A 14,477-nucleotide genomic window follows, 5' to 3' on the forward strand; every position below is an offset into this window, starting at 1 on the left:
CTTTTCTCTCTTCATTTTGTCTAGCTCTTTGCAGGCTGAGGAATCTGACCTTGATCTCAAGAGATGTTTTTCACTCTAAGCTGATTGCTAGAGTCTCTTACGTGGAAACTAAGGACTCAGAAGTCCTTTCAGAGCCCCTGAATGGGGAACCTTCCATGAATGGTTAACAATGTCACAACTGTGTAGTGTGATGAGAGACAACTGAACATAGTGCCAAACCATTCAACTAGTGAAAGTCAGTGTCTAAACACTTGGCACCAAAGTCCATGGAAATGCTAGATCCAGCTTTTGACAATAGTAGCCTCTTGCAGATACAGAGAGAGTGTTTTTCTTTTTAGCTTGTTCACGTAGTTCATTTCAGTGATCACATCTTTAGCACCTCCTTTCCACTCAGTTATTTCCTTTTAGCACCAGTCTCCATAAAAACAAACAACAAGGAATCCAGTGGCAATTTTAAGACTAAAATATTTATTAGAGTACTCAAGCATCAGCTTTTTTGAGCTCCCAAAAGCTTATGCTCTAATACCCTAATAAATTTGTTAGCCTTTAAAGTAACGTTGCTTAGAGGTGGGTAATCCACTAGGCATGTAGTAGATCATTTTTTTATCAACTACAAAATTAATTGATAAGGGAAAGCTTCATCAGTCCCAACTTGCACCAGGTTCAGGGGATATCCCTGCTGAGACTCTGCGGTTTAAATGTAGTAAGAGCCAGGCATGTAGGCAGCCCGGCCCCTACTACATTTAAACTGTAGAGGTACAGCGGAGATAGGTCCTGGACCTGGTGCAAGCTGGGACTGAGCAGTCCCGGCTCAGTCCTGGTTTGCGCCAGGTCCAGCAGCCCCTGTCTGGGGGGGAGGAGGGGTTCTTAGCAGGGAACTGGGACACTGGCTGCTGCTGGAGCAGTCTCTGCCCGCAGCTAGCCTGGGTCACCATGGACAGGGGCTGCAGCAGCCCCTGTCAACGGAGGATTCTAGCTCTGATACAGAGGCCGGAGGGGAGGGGGTGGGAGTCAGTAGTTGAAGAGTTGTTTCGACTACCCGATAAGCCTGGGCTTATCAAGTAGTCGACTACTCAACTGTGGAGCCCCATGGCCGGAGGCCAGGAGTGAAGCCCGAGCCATGGGGCTCCAGTTGCCCCACCTCTTCCCCCAAGCGCCTCCCCCATCCCTGCTCCCCCATCCCCCTCTCTGAGCTGGAACACTGCAAATGAGCTATGTGTGGTGCTTTGTAAATCTGGAAGTACATGGTGACCAGAAACAAGCAGTTCAATTCACTAGCCTCCATTGTTTAATAAATTGGTTTGTTTAAAATGCAAAACATGTTTTAATTAACTTTATGAGAATTAAAATACTTCAGAGAGATAGCCGAGTTAGTTTGTAACAGGAAAAACTTAAAACAACAAATAGTCTAGTAGCATCTTAAAGACTAATAAAACATGTAGATGATATCATGAGCTTTTGTGGGCACAGCCTACATCTTCAGATGACAGGAGTGTTGGAAGTCCAGATCCAAGAATAAATAATGGAAGGTGAGGGAAGGGAGAAAAAAGGAAGGAAGGAAGAAAAAAAGAGACAGTGAGTAGATAAGCTTCAGAGGGGATAGCTGAATGAGTCTGTAAAAGGAAAAACATTAAAAACCACAAATAGTCTCTAGGAGTACCTTAAAGACTAAATAGTTACAAGGGTCTGATAAGAACCATTAGTTTGCTCTTGGAAAGGAAGATGACCAACACCAGATTCTGCACAGACATCAAGACCCTTTAGCACCTTCATTGTTTGGTTGGTTGGTTAAGTCATTAAGATGTGGAAGATAATGTGGGAGCCATCCAATATCCTGGATTCATACCATTTGCATAAGAATTAAACTTGTGAATGAAGTTAAGTTCCAACCCTTCTCTGTGTATTTGACTTGTGGAATTGGTCTGGAAAAAAAAGTTACTTGGAGATTCATTAATGAATGTCCAGGAAGATTAAAGTGTTCTCCAACACGTTTTTGTGTATTGCCTTTTCAGTTATCTGATTTGGGTCCATTAATTCTTTCCTGTAGAGACTGTCCAATTTGGCCAATATACATGGCAATGGGACATTGCTGGCATTTGATGACATAGATCACATTAGTGGATGTGCAGTTAAATGATCCTCTGATTTGGTGGCTGATGTGAACTCCTAAAACACTATAACAGTCTTACCATTAAGTCAACGGACAGTCCTCTAGAGCTTTCCAGTCTATCTTGTCACCCAGACAAGCTGGACTTAGTGATAGATGGTTGCTATATACCAAAGATCACAAAATATTTAGGTTGCTCCTAGTGCAAAGAGACAGTCACTTACCTCAGATCTAGTGCACCTTAGATGTCTTACCAGACAATGATTGTAGCCAATCTTAAAATTAACTAAAGGTTTATTAAGTAGGAAAAAGAAACAAGTTATTTACAAAGTTAAAGCAGATAAACATAAACGCACAAATGAGAGAGTCTTAGGTTCCAAAAGGTGATAGTAGCTACTATGATATGCAAACTGTTATGTCCTTTAGGATTAACCCAAGCTAAACAGTTGGGAGATCCCTTGCTCGTGCTTAGAAATCTTAACTTCTCAGAATTCAAGCAGCATATGGATACAATTATTCCTTAAGAGGATTTTTTTTATTCCCTGCCCCCAACATACAAACTGGTGGGATGAGCATTTATGCAAGTCTCCTTCCTTTTCATGGGTGTCAGGGGAGCAACCCACAAAGTCTTTTGCCCACTGATCTTCCAGAATGACTTTGGTGTCTGGAGATGTTCTTTTATGGTACTGCTTATGGTAAACTTGTATTTCACGCTTGGTAATGTTTCTCCCCTGTAGGGATGTTAAATTTAGTTTAATCAACTAATCGACTAATTGATAGATTTTCCATTGACTAGTTGATTAGTCAATAAGTGGGGGAGCCGCAGTGGGGTTAGCTTCTGGTACTGGGGGCTAATCCCACTGCTGCTCTCTGCCTTTTAAATGTATTCAGCTGATTCCCGGCTTGCGCCCAGTCCCAGATGCTGCACCTCTGCTTTTTAAATGTATTCAGAGTCTGCTGGCTCTTACTACATTTAAAAGGCTGAAGTGCAGTGCGGGGGGGGGGGGGGGGATCCAGCGTGAGCCAGGCCAGCTGATTCCTGGCTCGCACTGGGTTCCTCCTGCTGCACTTCTGATTTTTAAATGTATGAAGAGCTGGCAGGCTCTTCATACATTTAAAAAGCAGAGGCACAGTGTCTGGGACTGGGCAGGAGCTGGGAATCAGCTGATTCCTGGCTTGCACTCAGTCCCCATTGCCCCCTCTAGCAGGAAGAGTGCTGGGGGGAAACTGGCTTTTAAGGCTTGCTGCCTCTATTGGCTTTTGCTTATTGGATAGTAGACTAATCGCTTACATCTCTACTCCCCTGACTGTGGAGGTTTACAATCTTAGCAAACATTTAAACTTTACCTTCTAACATGGGCTTACAGATATTACAAGTAGGATTAGCAAATGTAGCATCCTACAAGCATTCCATAAAGGCTAATCATATTCTTATAACTCTAATATCTAGTTTAACAATACTAACACAGAGACAGTCCAAACTGGTTTTCAGCTATGTGTCGGTTGTCAGTATGTAGTGAGAGCCAGTGTCTTTGGTATGATCTGGCATGATCAGAGAGTCTGACAAAGTCCGACTATTGACCTTAAAGAACAATACAAAGTTATGATTGTTTGTTTGTTTGGTTTTTTGCAAGTGATTAATTTCTTTGTCACCACAGTTAATTCAACAACAGATACTGTAAAAATTAGTTGAGTAAACTATGTTTGCCTCCACAGAGGTAGAAAGCGATGCAGTACCTTGCCTTGTGGCCTTAAGGTTCTGGCTTATGAAGGATCCAAAGGAAGAGGGATGCCATTTTCTGTTAGCATGAGGCATGCTTTTGTTCCTTTTTCAGGTAATGATTTGATAGTTTAGTATATTGCACCTTTTTCTTCAGTTAAGCACATAGCTAATGAAAATTTAGATCTGGAAATGAAGGGAAGAAATGCTGATGTGTACATCTGTTTGGGCAGTATGATTGAAAATCCAATATTGTAGTTAGTAATTTTTCCCAGAGTTATTCGGAAAGAGGCAGTGTAAGAGGAAAGCCCAGGCATGGAGGGATATTTAGGTTCACACTTTTTATATTGGTTTATAAAGGTCGTATAGGTTCATATTTTTTCTCATATAAAAATATAATTTGTGCTTGATGTAGTACTTAATACAATTTATGTTATATCTGTTTTTCAATGAGATTTTTGAATGTCTTCATACTGACTGCCATGGTTCTGTTTCAATTGGGGTGTTCCAGCTTCTGTCCAATATAGTTATTAGATGGATAAACACTTTAGATCTTACTGCCAATTTCATTAAATTCTGTAGTCATGTGCCTGTTTTGATTGGCTTGTGTTTTAACTATTCCTTTGTTTTATCAAACTTGGTTTTAATTAAAATTGATGTTAAAATGATGAACTTAAATAAGTGATCTGATTATTTTGAGCTGTAGAGCATATGCAACTCCATTTGTTGTTAATAGTTCTGTTCAAATGGCTATTATTTTGGGTCTACGTCTAATGGAGGTAACAGTTTGAAGGCTGTGCATTGGAGTGGGCAATTGGTTGTTTTGAGTCAGAGCTTGAAAAATTCATTCATCTATTGTAAATAGGAAGTTCTCTTGGGGTGTGAGTGATGGCCAATTCCATCAAATTCATATCCCTTATGGTGGTGAAGAAAACTTTCTAAATAGGCATTGAACGTAAAATGATGCTGTTTCTTTTGCTTGTGTCTGCAGACAGATAGTTCCAGTATATCTGCTTCTACTTGTAACTTTTCCGACAGTTAATGCTGATCAGAGTCTTGTCATTTTTCCTTGTTGATACTCAGAACTCTCTGGGCATCAGGCAAGCGGAAAAGAATCAGTCTAATTTTTGCTATTTGGCAAAATTCTGAACAGCAGCAGACGCAAGCCCTGAAGCTATTCACTAACAGAGGTAGGCCCTGCATAGCACCCAGCCTCACATCTGCTAGAAATGTCTGCAATGGGAGGCAGAGGCATGAGGAGAAGTTACTAGTACATCCTGTTTAGTGCCCTACTAAATTCATGGTCCATTTTGATCAGTTTCATAGCCAGAGGGTCTTAAAATAGGTTGCTTTCATATTTTCAGATATTTACATCTGAAATTTCAGTGTTGTAACTGTGGGGATCCTTTCTCTGGCAGCAGGGACTTGCAGCTAGGCGCTTTCCCAGCAGGGAGAGATCACAAGACTCCTCCAGCTGCAGGGAACTTTGGGGCTGCTGCCTAGCTCTGGAGCTTTTCGTAGCAGGGGGAGGCACTTAGAGGTGAGTTTGATCTCCCTCCTCCCCAAGAGTTGCCGTAGAAAGGAAGATGCAGTCCTGTCCCTACAGGGATTTTTTGCAGCTAGGAGATCGGACTCACATCTAGAAGCCTCCTCCAACTTCAGGATCTTCCAGAGCTGCTGCTCCACGCTGTAGCTTCCTGCAGCAGGGAAGGTGCTTGAGGTTGTTTCTCCTTTTTCCATGAAAGAGGCTGTGCAGAGGAAAGAGCAGTCCTATCCCTCCTTGGCTAAGTGGGGACTTGCAGCTAGGAGCCCCCCAAATGTGGCCTACCCAGTAGCAAGGGGGAGATCAGATTTCACAGGGAAAGACCATGCAATTGGTAGACCATAATCATATTGGTGAAAAGCTGTTCACAACAGGAGCAGTAGGTGTAGTTTTGTAAATAGTAGCTGCTTAGCCAAATGAATCTCCACTGCCTTTCACCTTGTGCAGCCCTGGAATTGCACTTATATAAAGCTATCATCAGTGTGAGTGAGTGGAGAAATCTGTTCTCTTTGCACTCATGTACATGATGATCTTGGGGCAAAGCTTTTGAGGATCTTGTCTGTAGTTCCTCAGGTGATGGATTTTGACATGATATCTGAGTGTTAATTTATAAAAGACAATGTTTTGATTAATTTGGTCTGTTGGCTGCAGGAGGTTTAATTTTGGCTGCTGATTATTCCCAACTTGAGCTGAGGATCCTTGCTCACTTGTCTCGTGACCGTCGTCTCATTGAGGTCTTGAACAGTGGGGCTGATGTTTTCAAGAGCATTGCAGCTGAGTGGAAGATGATTGACCCTGAAGCTGTTGGAAATGAGATAAGGCAACAAGCCAAACAGGTAGTCTTAGATAAAATTTCTATCTGCATCAGATGTAGCAACTTAGTGAGTAGAATGGACTTGATCAAATATTATAATGTACAGGGGCAACCTTCTTCTTCAAAAATCTGTTTCCTTTGGCTATTAAATTATAAAATAGGGGACCTCAATAGTTTTTTTGACTCCCTCTAAGATATAAAATAGTTTCTATGTAGCCCTCTATCCAGAATATATTTAAGCACCCTGTCAGGCGTTTTTCCATTGATTTATCAAAGAAAACTATCCCCAAAAAGATGGGGAAAGGGGGGAGTGTGGGGGTTCATAATTTTCTGGAGTCATCAAAATACATGGAATTTGAGACCAAGATTGTTGGTGTGGACATATCAGAGCTTTAGCTAATAGCTGCAAATTCTGGAAGATTACCTAGTCCTTTCTCTCATTCACATTACTGTTTAGTGCATTACCTGGAAAATAGGAGAAGAGAAGTTGTATTTTTACGGTGCATCAGTTACTGGCCTCTTCTAAAGGTAGGATACTCGACTGGATGAACCACTGGTCTGATGTATTGAAGTAAATCTTGTTATCCTCAAAGTTCAAGTTCAAAATGGTGTCCTTGAAGTATTTCATTTTTCCATGAATACAGTTAGTTAGCCCGAAAGCAGCAGGATCCAGACTTGCATCCTAAAATCATGTTGGGATTTACTGTCTTCTGAAGTTCAAATTTTATTGCTACTTTGCTCTCTGAATCACTAACTGTGTATTGTGATTCTGCTGCCTTTCTTCTGACAGATTTGCTATGGTATTATCTATGGAATGGGAGCTAAATCTTTAGGAGAACAGATGGGTATTGAAGAAAATGATGCTGCCTGTTACATTGAATCCTTCAAATCCAGATACCCAGGTAAGGTACATGTTTGTGGCCCTGCTTCTCTTCCCTTGCGTTCTCTTCCTTTCCTGGAACTGCTTCAACTCCTATCTTCTCCTGTGCCTTATGAAAAAGCTTCTCAGGGTTGTATGTGTACACAAGGAAATGCGGTTTCTGCTTTCACATATACTCAGTGCCCCTGCTTTGTTAAATTATGTTCTGTAAATTGAATGCCACGTTATTTTAATGATTTTGTTGTTTTGACTGTCAATTAATCCTCCCTGAAGGGAGCTTTAAAAATTAACCTAACTTAGAATAAGTTTCCTTGCTAGAATATGTAATATATTTGGATCTAAGGATTCAATTTGTTGTTTGTAAGATCAACTAGTCATCTTCCATTTTGAATGAACTTTTTCACATCTTTGCTGCTAGCCCTGCCATTTTTATCTGGTTGCTCAGAGTAGCTCTGACACCGTTTTTATATAAAGACATCATAATTTTAAGGAACATATCAAGTTTCCTAGAAAAAAATGCCTGAACAGGAAGATAGCATTTTGAAAATGAGCAGAGGTCAAGTGGACTGATTCACAGCAAGCTTTAATAGGAGAGCTTTGAGCTGAGCTAGAAAATAATGAAGTGAAGAGTCAGTGCTCCCTAACTGAGTCTGTTCTAAGGTTATCTCTGATAACTTTTGAATAATTTTCCATTTCAACTGAGGTCCATCAGAATATGACACCCACTCTAATATACAAAGGAAGAATATCTCAAACATTTCATAATACAGAACACATACATATAATTATCTATCTGTCTATAAATGTGTAACAGACTCAGTTAGGAAGCACTGACTCAATATATTATTGAATAATTCAGTCTCTTTTTTGAATACTTTTCTCTTTTAGAATATAATGTTGTTTTTAATATTTTCAATTTTTTTAAATCCTTGAAAGAATCTTTCTGAAGCCCTAAAACAGAAGAGTTTTATAAAATGTAAATCTTTGTCCACTTCAGTACAATTATCTGAGCTTGGTTGTTCCTCAGTGGACAATATCCCTGACTTGCATACTTTTGGAGTTTCTTTTTATGCTCATGATGCGTTCTGTCCTTTCCTTGCCGAGCCTAGTTGGATTAATTCTTTTTGTTCTGAAGATCTGAAGTAACACTATACAAAGGCTCTTATTCTCTTTCAGTTAATTCCCCTCCTGATGTATGTCCCTTCAGTACTACTGCCAAGTCCTGATTTTCCATAATCAAGAATAAATAGCAGCGATGTACCTTTGACATGCTACCACTTGGATACTCTTGTTCACAGCTAGCTAAAACCTCATTTTCCTCAAAATCATAATAAACTAACCCAGAAGAACTGACTATAAGTATGAAAGAAAGATCCCTCACTCATGTCCTTTGTCTCACAGAGGGACTGAGAAATATAAGGACTTCCTCTTCTTCACATATTAGTGATGTAATATTTGGCATTCCAAAACTAGTGTCAGTGCCTTAGAGCAAAAACAGAGTTTAGAGTAAACATGAAATACCAGATGTTCTAGCATAAAGAGCACAGTATAGTGAGGGAGTGATGGAACTCTGGCAGTAGTGTGGAATGATGGGACATTCTTTCTTTTGTTTCCTTTCTCAGGGATTCAGACTTTCCTGAAGGAGACAGTGAAGAAATGCAGTAGGGATGGTTTTGTGCAGAGCATCCTGGGGAGGCGCAGATATCTGCCATCTATCAAAGATCCAAACCCTTACAGCAAAGCACATGTATGTTGAGAACCATTCTTCCTGAATAGTAGCAATTCCAGCTGTACTGGACCATCGTTATTTCCTCACTCTGAAGTAGTCATCAGAGTGAAGGATGGCTGGTTGCTATGGACTTACTGCTTCTCTTTAACATGGCAAAAACAAATGGACAAATAGATAGGTATAGTAACATTCCTTGGGGGTTCAGCTAGGAACATTTGTCCTGATGAACTCCAGAAGAGACCCTCCATCATCATCCTCATTAATATTATTATTTTACACAGACACACAATGAACTCCTCCTAAATGGTAACAGCAAGGGTCACCAAATTTGGTAGATAGGATAATATGAAGCTAACTTAAAGCAAGGTCAGGATTTGGTTGAGTCGGGAATGGGACTGTTTTCCACAGCATGGAAAAGGAGGGGCAGAGAGAGGAGGGACGTGATCCTCTCACTCTTCACTGGAGGCAGCGAGCAGGGACAGGATGCTGCAGAGTGAGTACTGGGGACAGCTACACCAGCACTAGACTGATCAGCTGGAGATGGGGCTTTGCATGTTGCCGGCTAGTCTGCCTTCAACGGTTAAGGTTCCCCCACACCCTGCACAGCTAAAGTGGCTTTGGGGTAATGCCCACCCTGCTATGGGGCCTGCACACTCTCACTCCCCTGCCACTCCATGTGGGCATGTGGAGATTCCTCTTCCCTTTGTGAGGCTTCTATCTGTCTTTATACTTGTCCGTGTCAGTATGGATCGTGAACCTTCCATCTACAAGAACCAAGCAGCCACACATTCCCCCCCCCCCCCCCACACACACACACAAAAGACAGACCGACAATAAGGCAACAGGCACCGACAGAATCCCTGCTGAGATATTTCAGGAGGGAGGACCATCCCTGCTCTCATGCCTATACTCCCTCATCTAATGATCTAGAGAGAGGAAACCATACCCAGCAAGCTCAGAGACGCCATCCTAGTGACCATCTTTAAGAAGGGTGACAAGATGGACTGGAAACTATTGAAGGATCTCTTTGCTCTCAACTTCAGGTAAAATTCTTGCCTAAGTCCTTCTGAACTGTCTCCTTCCACTGGCTGAAGAAGTCCTTCCGGAGTCACAATGCAGCTTACGACCAGGGCGAGGAACAACTGATATGATCTTTTCTGTCTGCCTAATACAAGAGAAGTGTCATGAGCAACGTCAGCCTCTGTATATGGCATCTTCGATTTGACAAAAGCATTTGACTCTGTGAACCGTGAGGCCTTCTGGAAGAGCTTGCAACACTTTTGTTGTCCACCAAAATTTGTCAGTATTATATATCTCTTACACGACAACATGCAGGCCATGATACTCAACAATGGCGGTGCAATTGAACCAATTGGCTTATGGTCTGGAGTCAAACAAGGATGTATGATATCCCATGTGCTATTTAATATCTTTTTGTCAACCATGCTCCAGATTATTGGAAATGACCTTCCAAGCGGAGTTGAAATAACCTACAGGACAGATGGTAGCCTCTTCAGTCTGGGCTGCTTCAGAGACAAGACCAAGATCATAACCACAACGTCTGTGTTAGCACTCCAATATGCTGACGATATCCAGGTCAGTGCCACCTCAGAAGATGGGCTCAAAGCAATTGTTGACATTTTCACCATGGCCTACCACAGGTTGGGACTGACTCTCAATACACTAAGGACCAATGTTCTCGTTCAGCCAACACCCACCATACCATTATCCAAACCAACCATCACGCTGGACTATCAAGTACTGGAGAATGTCAACAGCTTCCTTTATCTCAGAAGCTTATCTGTTCAATGCTGACATCGACAATGAAATCCGCCATCGAATCTCCAGTGCCAGTGCAGCTTATGGATGTTTATGGAGGTGAGTCGTTGATGATCGAGACTCAGACCAAGATTGACGCCTACAATGCAATAGTCATCTCGACATTGTTGTATGGAGATGAAGCCTGGACTGCCTATAGAGGACATATTAAAGATCTGGAGAAATTCCACCAAAAGTACCTGAGGAGAATATTGGGCATCGCATGGCAGGACAGATGGACCAATGTTAGTGTCCTGGAGAGGCTGACTCTTGCAGCATTGAGGCAATAGTTGGTCACATGCAGCTATGATGGTCTGGTCACGTGGTCAGAATGCCTAAACAGATTTTCTACATTCAGCTGAGGACCAGGACGAGGTCTCATGGTGGGCAGAGGAAGCACTACAGAGATGTTCTTAAGAACACCTTGGTAAAGTGTGGCATTGATGACACCTCGGAGAGGCAGCTGAAGGGTTGGGTAACCTGGACGACCACTATCAAGAACGGTGCCCAACAATTTGAGGTCAAGCAGTGTCTCCATGAAGAAGATCATAGAGCCCGACGTAAGGAGTGTGCCTGGGCCCACGTTGGTGCTGCTGGAGATGGAGAACTTTTATGCAGCCACTGCCAGAGTGTTCCTTGCAGAATTGGCTTAATTTCTCATCTACACACTCATCTATTATAGGTATCCAAGGGGAAATCTTACTCAATTCGAGGAATCCCAGAGAGAGAGACAGGGTCTAGTGATTCCTCTCTCACCACTTCACCCAGAGCATGGGGATTCCCTCTGTCCTTGCCACTCCTCTTGGGGTCTGGGAATTTCCTTCTTCTCTCTCCCTCTGCACTGCTTCACCTGGGGTGGAGAGATTGTGTGCTACAAATCAATTGACACATTTGTGAACATCAATTAAGCTGTTCAATAATCCACAGAATTTCTGAATTCACTCAATCCTAGTAGTATGCCACAACCAACATCACCTGGTATTGGAGGTTGGATGTGCAATCATGCTTTTAAGAAACTTAGATGCTCCAAGACTTTGCAAAGCATAAGACTTTGCATTAAATCTTTGAGGCTACACACCATTGAACCTACCATTTTGACTGGATTTGCTGAAGGGCAGGATGTCTTTACCACAGATTCCATTGATATCTACAGATTATCCATTTCAGTTTAAATATCTCAAATTCCCAGAATGACTCATTTTTGAAATAACAATGAACAATGCATAGGGTCAGTTCTTCACAATTAGAGGAGTGAATCTGAGAATGGATTGCTTTGTACATGGGCAACAATATATTGTTACGCTCAAGAATGGGAAGTTCCAAAAATTGATTTATTCTAGCAAAAGACAGAAAAACTACGAACAAGCTGTATCTAATGTTTGATTTACTTTTATTCTTTTGTTAATACAAACTTATTTTTTCCTTCCTGTTTGAAAATTGCAATAATTTACATAACACATCTGCATTTTTTTTATTTCCCAACAAAACCCAACCCGCCATTTCTTGAGTTACATACCCGAGCAACACCGGGTAAATATGCTAGTATAATTTAAATAGTGCCTGTACAGTATACAGTGCTTTCCAGATATGGAGGAAATAACACATAATCTAAAGATTTATCAAACTACAATTTTTGAATGCTTTAAATATATCTTTTTTTCTTCCCATCATAACTCTGGCTTTACCAAGTTCATTCAGGGCATGCAGATTACTCCAACAATCCATTAGTTCAGTGTTTCCTTAATTACTTTTTAGAGCTTTTTGCCCATACTCTGAACTACGTCTTCTGCAGCTTGGTGTGTAAAAATCATCACGGTTGTAACCTCACTTCATCATGACCCTCACTGATTAGTTAAAATGAGAAATGCATTGATTTTAATGGACACAATTTAAAAAAGTAGAGCAGTGTTTAACTCTTTGGGATAAATAAGTCCCACCCAACAGGCCTCATTAATTGCATATTGTCAGCATTTCATCAAAAAGATATTTCAAATTCTACATTTTTTATGTTAAAAAGGGACCTTTTAACGGAAAACTGCAGTGACTACTAACTAGATAGTCTCATATTTTACAAATATTCAGCTATGTATAGAAAATGTTTTGCAAGGTGACACTTAGATCTGTCACTGTTCTGCCATTTCCCTAACAGTGAATTGACTCAGTGGGGGAGATGCCATTTTCCTGACACAGCATTATGCTTCTCAGTGGGAGGCTTAATGTTATAATATGGCATTAGGACTCACTGGAAATCCAGATACCAAATAAATGCATAGTGTAACAGGATACTTTCAAAATGTTGATATAAGGAGTTGGGGTTTTTAATTTTGGTGATTTTTTTTTCAAAAAACACTATTTAGATTAATTTATAGGTTACTAAATCTTAAAGAGGCTATTTGAAAAGATTCAGCTTTTATTCAATATTTAATTTTCCAAAATTATATTTAAGGCCCTTTATAAGATTGAGGTTTTATTTTAATTTCAGTTTCCTTTAAATTCTCCTTCATGAATTTCAGTTCAGAGGTAAAGAAAGAACCACCTTGGGAAGAGAATTTTCTCGTTTAAGAAAAGCACTGGTAGAGAGACCTCTCTTTTATGTGAAAAACCTGCCTTAAACTATAGTAATGTAGCATGGTTTAGTTTTTGAAAAAGTTGTCCGAACATTTTACTGGTAGGATTTGCCCCAGTGGATCAGACCGGTGGGCCAAAAAGTCTATCATCTTGTTTCTAGTGCTATCCTATACTTTATGGCTGTGTCTAGACTGGCAAGTTTTTCCGCAAAATCATCTGCTTTTGCGGAAAAACTTGCCAGCTGTCTACACTGGCCGCTTGAATTTCCACAAAAGCACTGAGGATCTCATGTAAGATTGTCAGTGCTTTTGCGGAAATATTATGCTGCTCCCGTTTGGGGAAAAAGTCTTTTTCCGAAAAACTTTTGCGCAAAAAGGCCAGTGTAGACAGCAGAGATTTGTTTTCCGCAAAAAAGTGCGTTTAGATTCGCCACGGGCGCTTTTCCACAAAAAGTGCTTTTCCGGAAAAGCGTTCTGCCAATCTAGACGCGCTTTTCCGAAAATGCTTTTAATGGAAAAGTTTTCCGTTAAAAGCATTTCCGGAAAATCATGCCAGTCTAGACGTAGCCTATATGTTGCAAAAAAGCACAAACACCCCATAATGCATCTAGCTAGTTGTGTGATTGTCCTTTGCGGGACAAAATGAGCTCTTCACACGTGTGGAAGTTTCCCAGTAATGGCTGGTGGCTGATAAATCTTATCAGCCTTAGTAATAATAATAATTCTTGTCTAGTGATAGATGCCTGTGGTTTGTGTAACGAATCATGACTTCTCTTCTCAAGCCAGCTTCCATAGATTTGTTACAAAGTGTATAACAGAGTTTATACTATGGGATGAATTTTCAGAATTGATATCTTTGTAATCCTCAGGCAGAGCGCCAGGCTGTGAACACAGCTGTTCAGGGTTCTGCGGCTGACATTGTTAAAACAGCCACTGTGAACATTCAGAGGCAGCTTGAAGCGTTCCCATCAGCAGTGAAGTCCCATGGACATCTGGAGAGCTTGTTCCAGAGCAACAGGACAGGTAGGCTTTTATTCTCCTTTGTATGTGATGTCAAAAGTCTAAAGCTGATAAAATTCGCTTAAAATAAAAGCTTGTTGTAGCTGTGGGCTTTGGGCAGGTGTTGTGGAATAAATGTTTATTTTCTCATACTGGATAGGCTGTCTTGTTGCCATGAGTAGGTGAATGGGCAAGTACTAAGAGAGGCAATGTCGGCTCAGCTTGTGAATGAGAACAGAATACTCTGATCTGAAAACCCTAAATACCTGATTGGTTCAGAGGGCATTGCAGAAATTTGGA

General features: G+C 41.0%; 1 protein-coding gene across 3 annotated transcripts in view; it reads left to right on the forward strand.

Annotated features, from left to right (window-relative positions):
* POLQ (DNA polymerase theta) overlaps positions 1 to 14,477 on the forward strand; it is a 134,130-nt gene that overhangs the window by 101,192 nt on the left and 18,461 nt on the right. For 2 of the 3 annotated variants that reach the window (XM_014578482.4, XM_075905123.2), the window contains exons 24-28: positions 3,824 to 3,942; positions 6,022 to 6,206; positions 6,975 to 7,086; positions 8,687 to 8,811; positions 14,048 to 14,201. In XM_014578482.4, the coding sequence (XP_014433968.4) occupies positions 3,824 to 3,942; positions 6,022 to 6,206; positions 6,975 to 7,086; positions 8,687 to 8,811; positions 14,048 to 14,201 (695 nt within the window). Of the gene's footprint in view, positions 1 to 3,823; positions 3,943 to 6,021; positions 6,207 to 6,974; positions 7,087 to 8,686; positions 8,812 to 14,047; positions 14,202 to 14,477 lie in introns of those variants that run through there. The other variant, XM_075905142.2, reaches the window with a different exon arrangement.

The sequence above is a fragment of the Pelodiscus sinensis genome, chromosome 1, assembly GCF_052426305.1.
Source record: "Pelodiscus sinensis isolate ZL-2025 chromosome 1, ASM5242630v1, whole genome shotgun sequence".
NCBI lineage: Eukaryota > Metazoa > Chordata > Testudines > Trionychidae > Pelodiscus > Pelodiscus sinensis.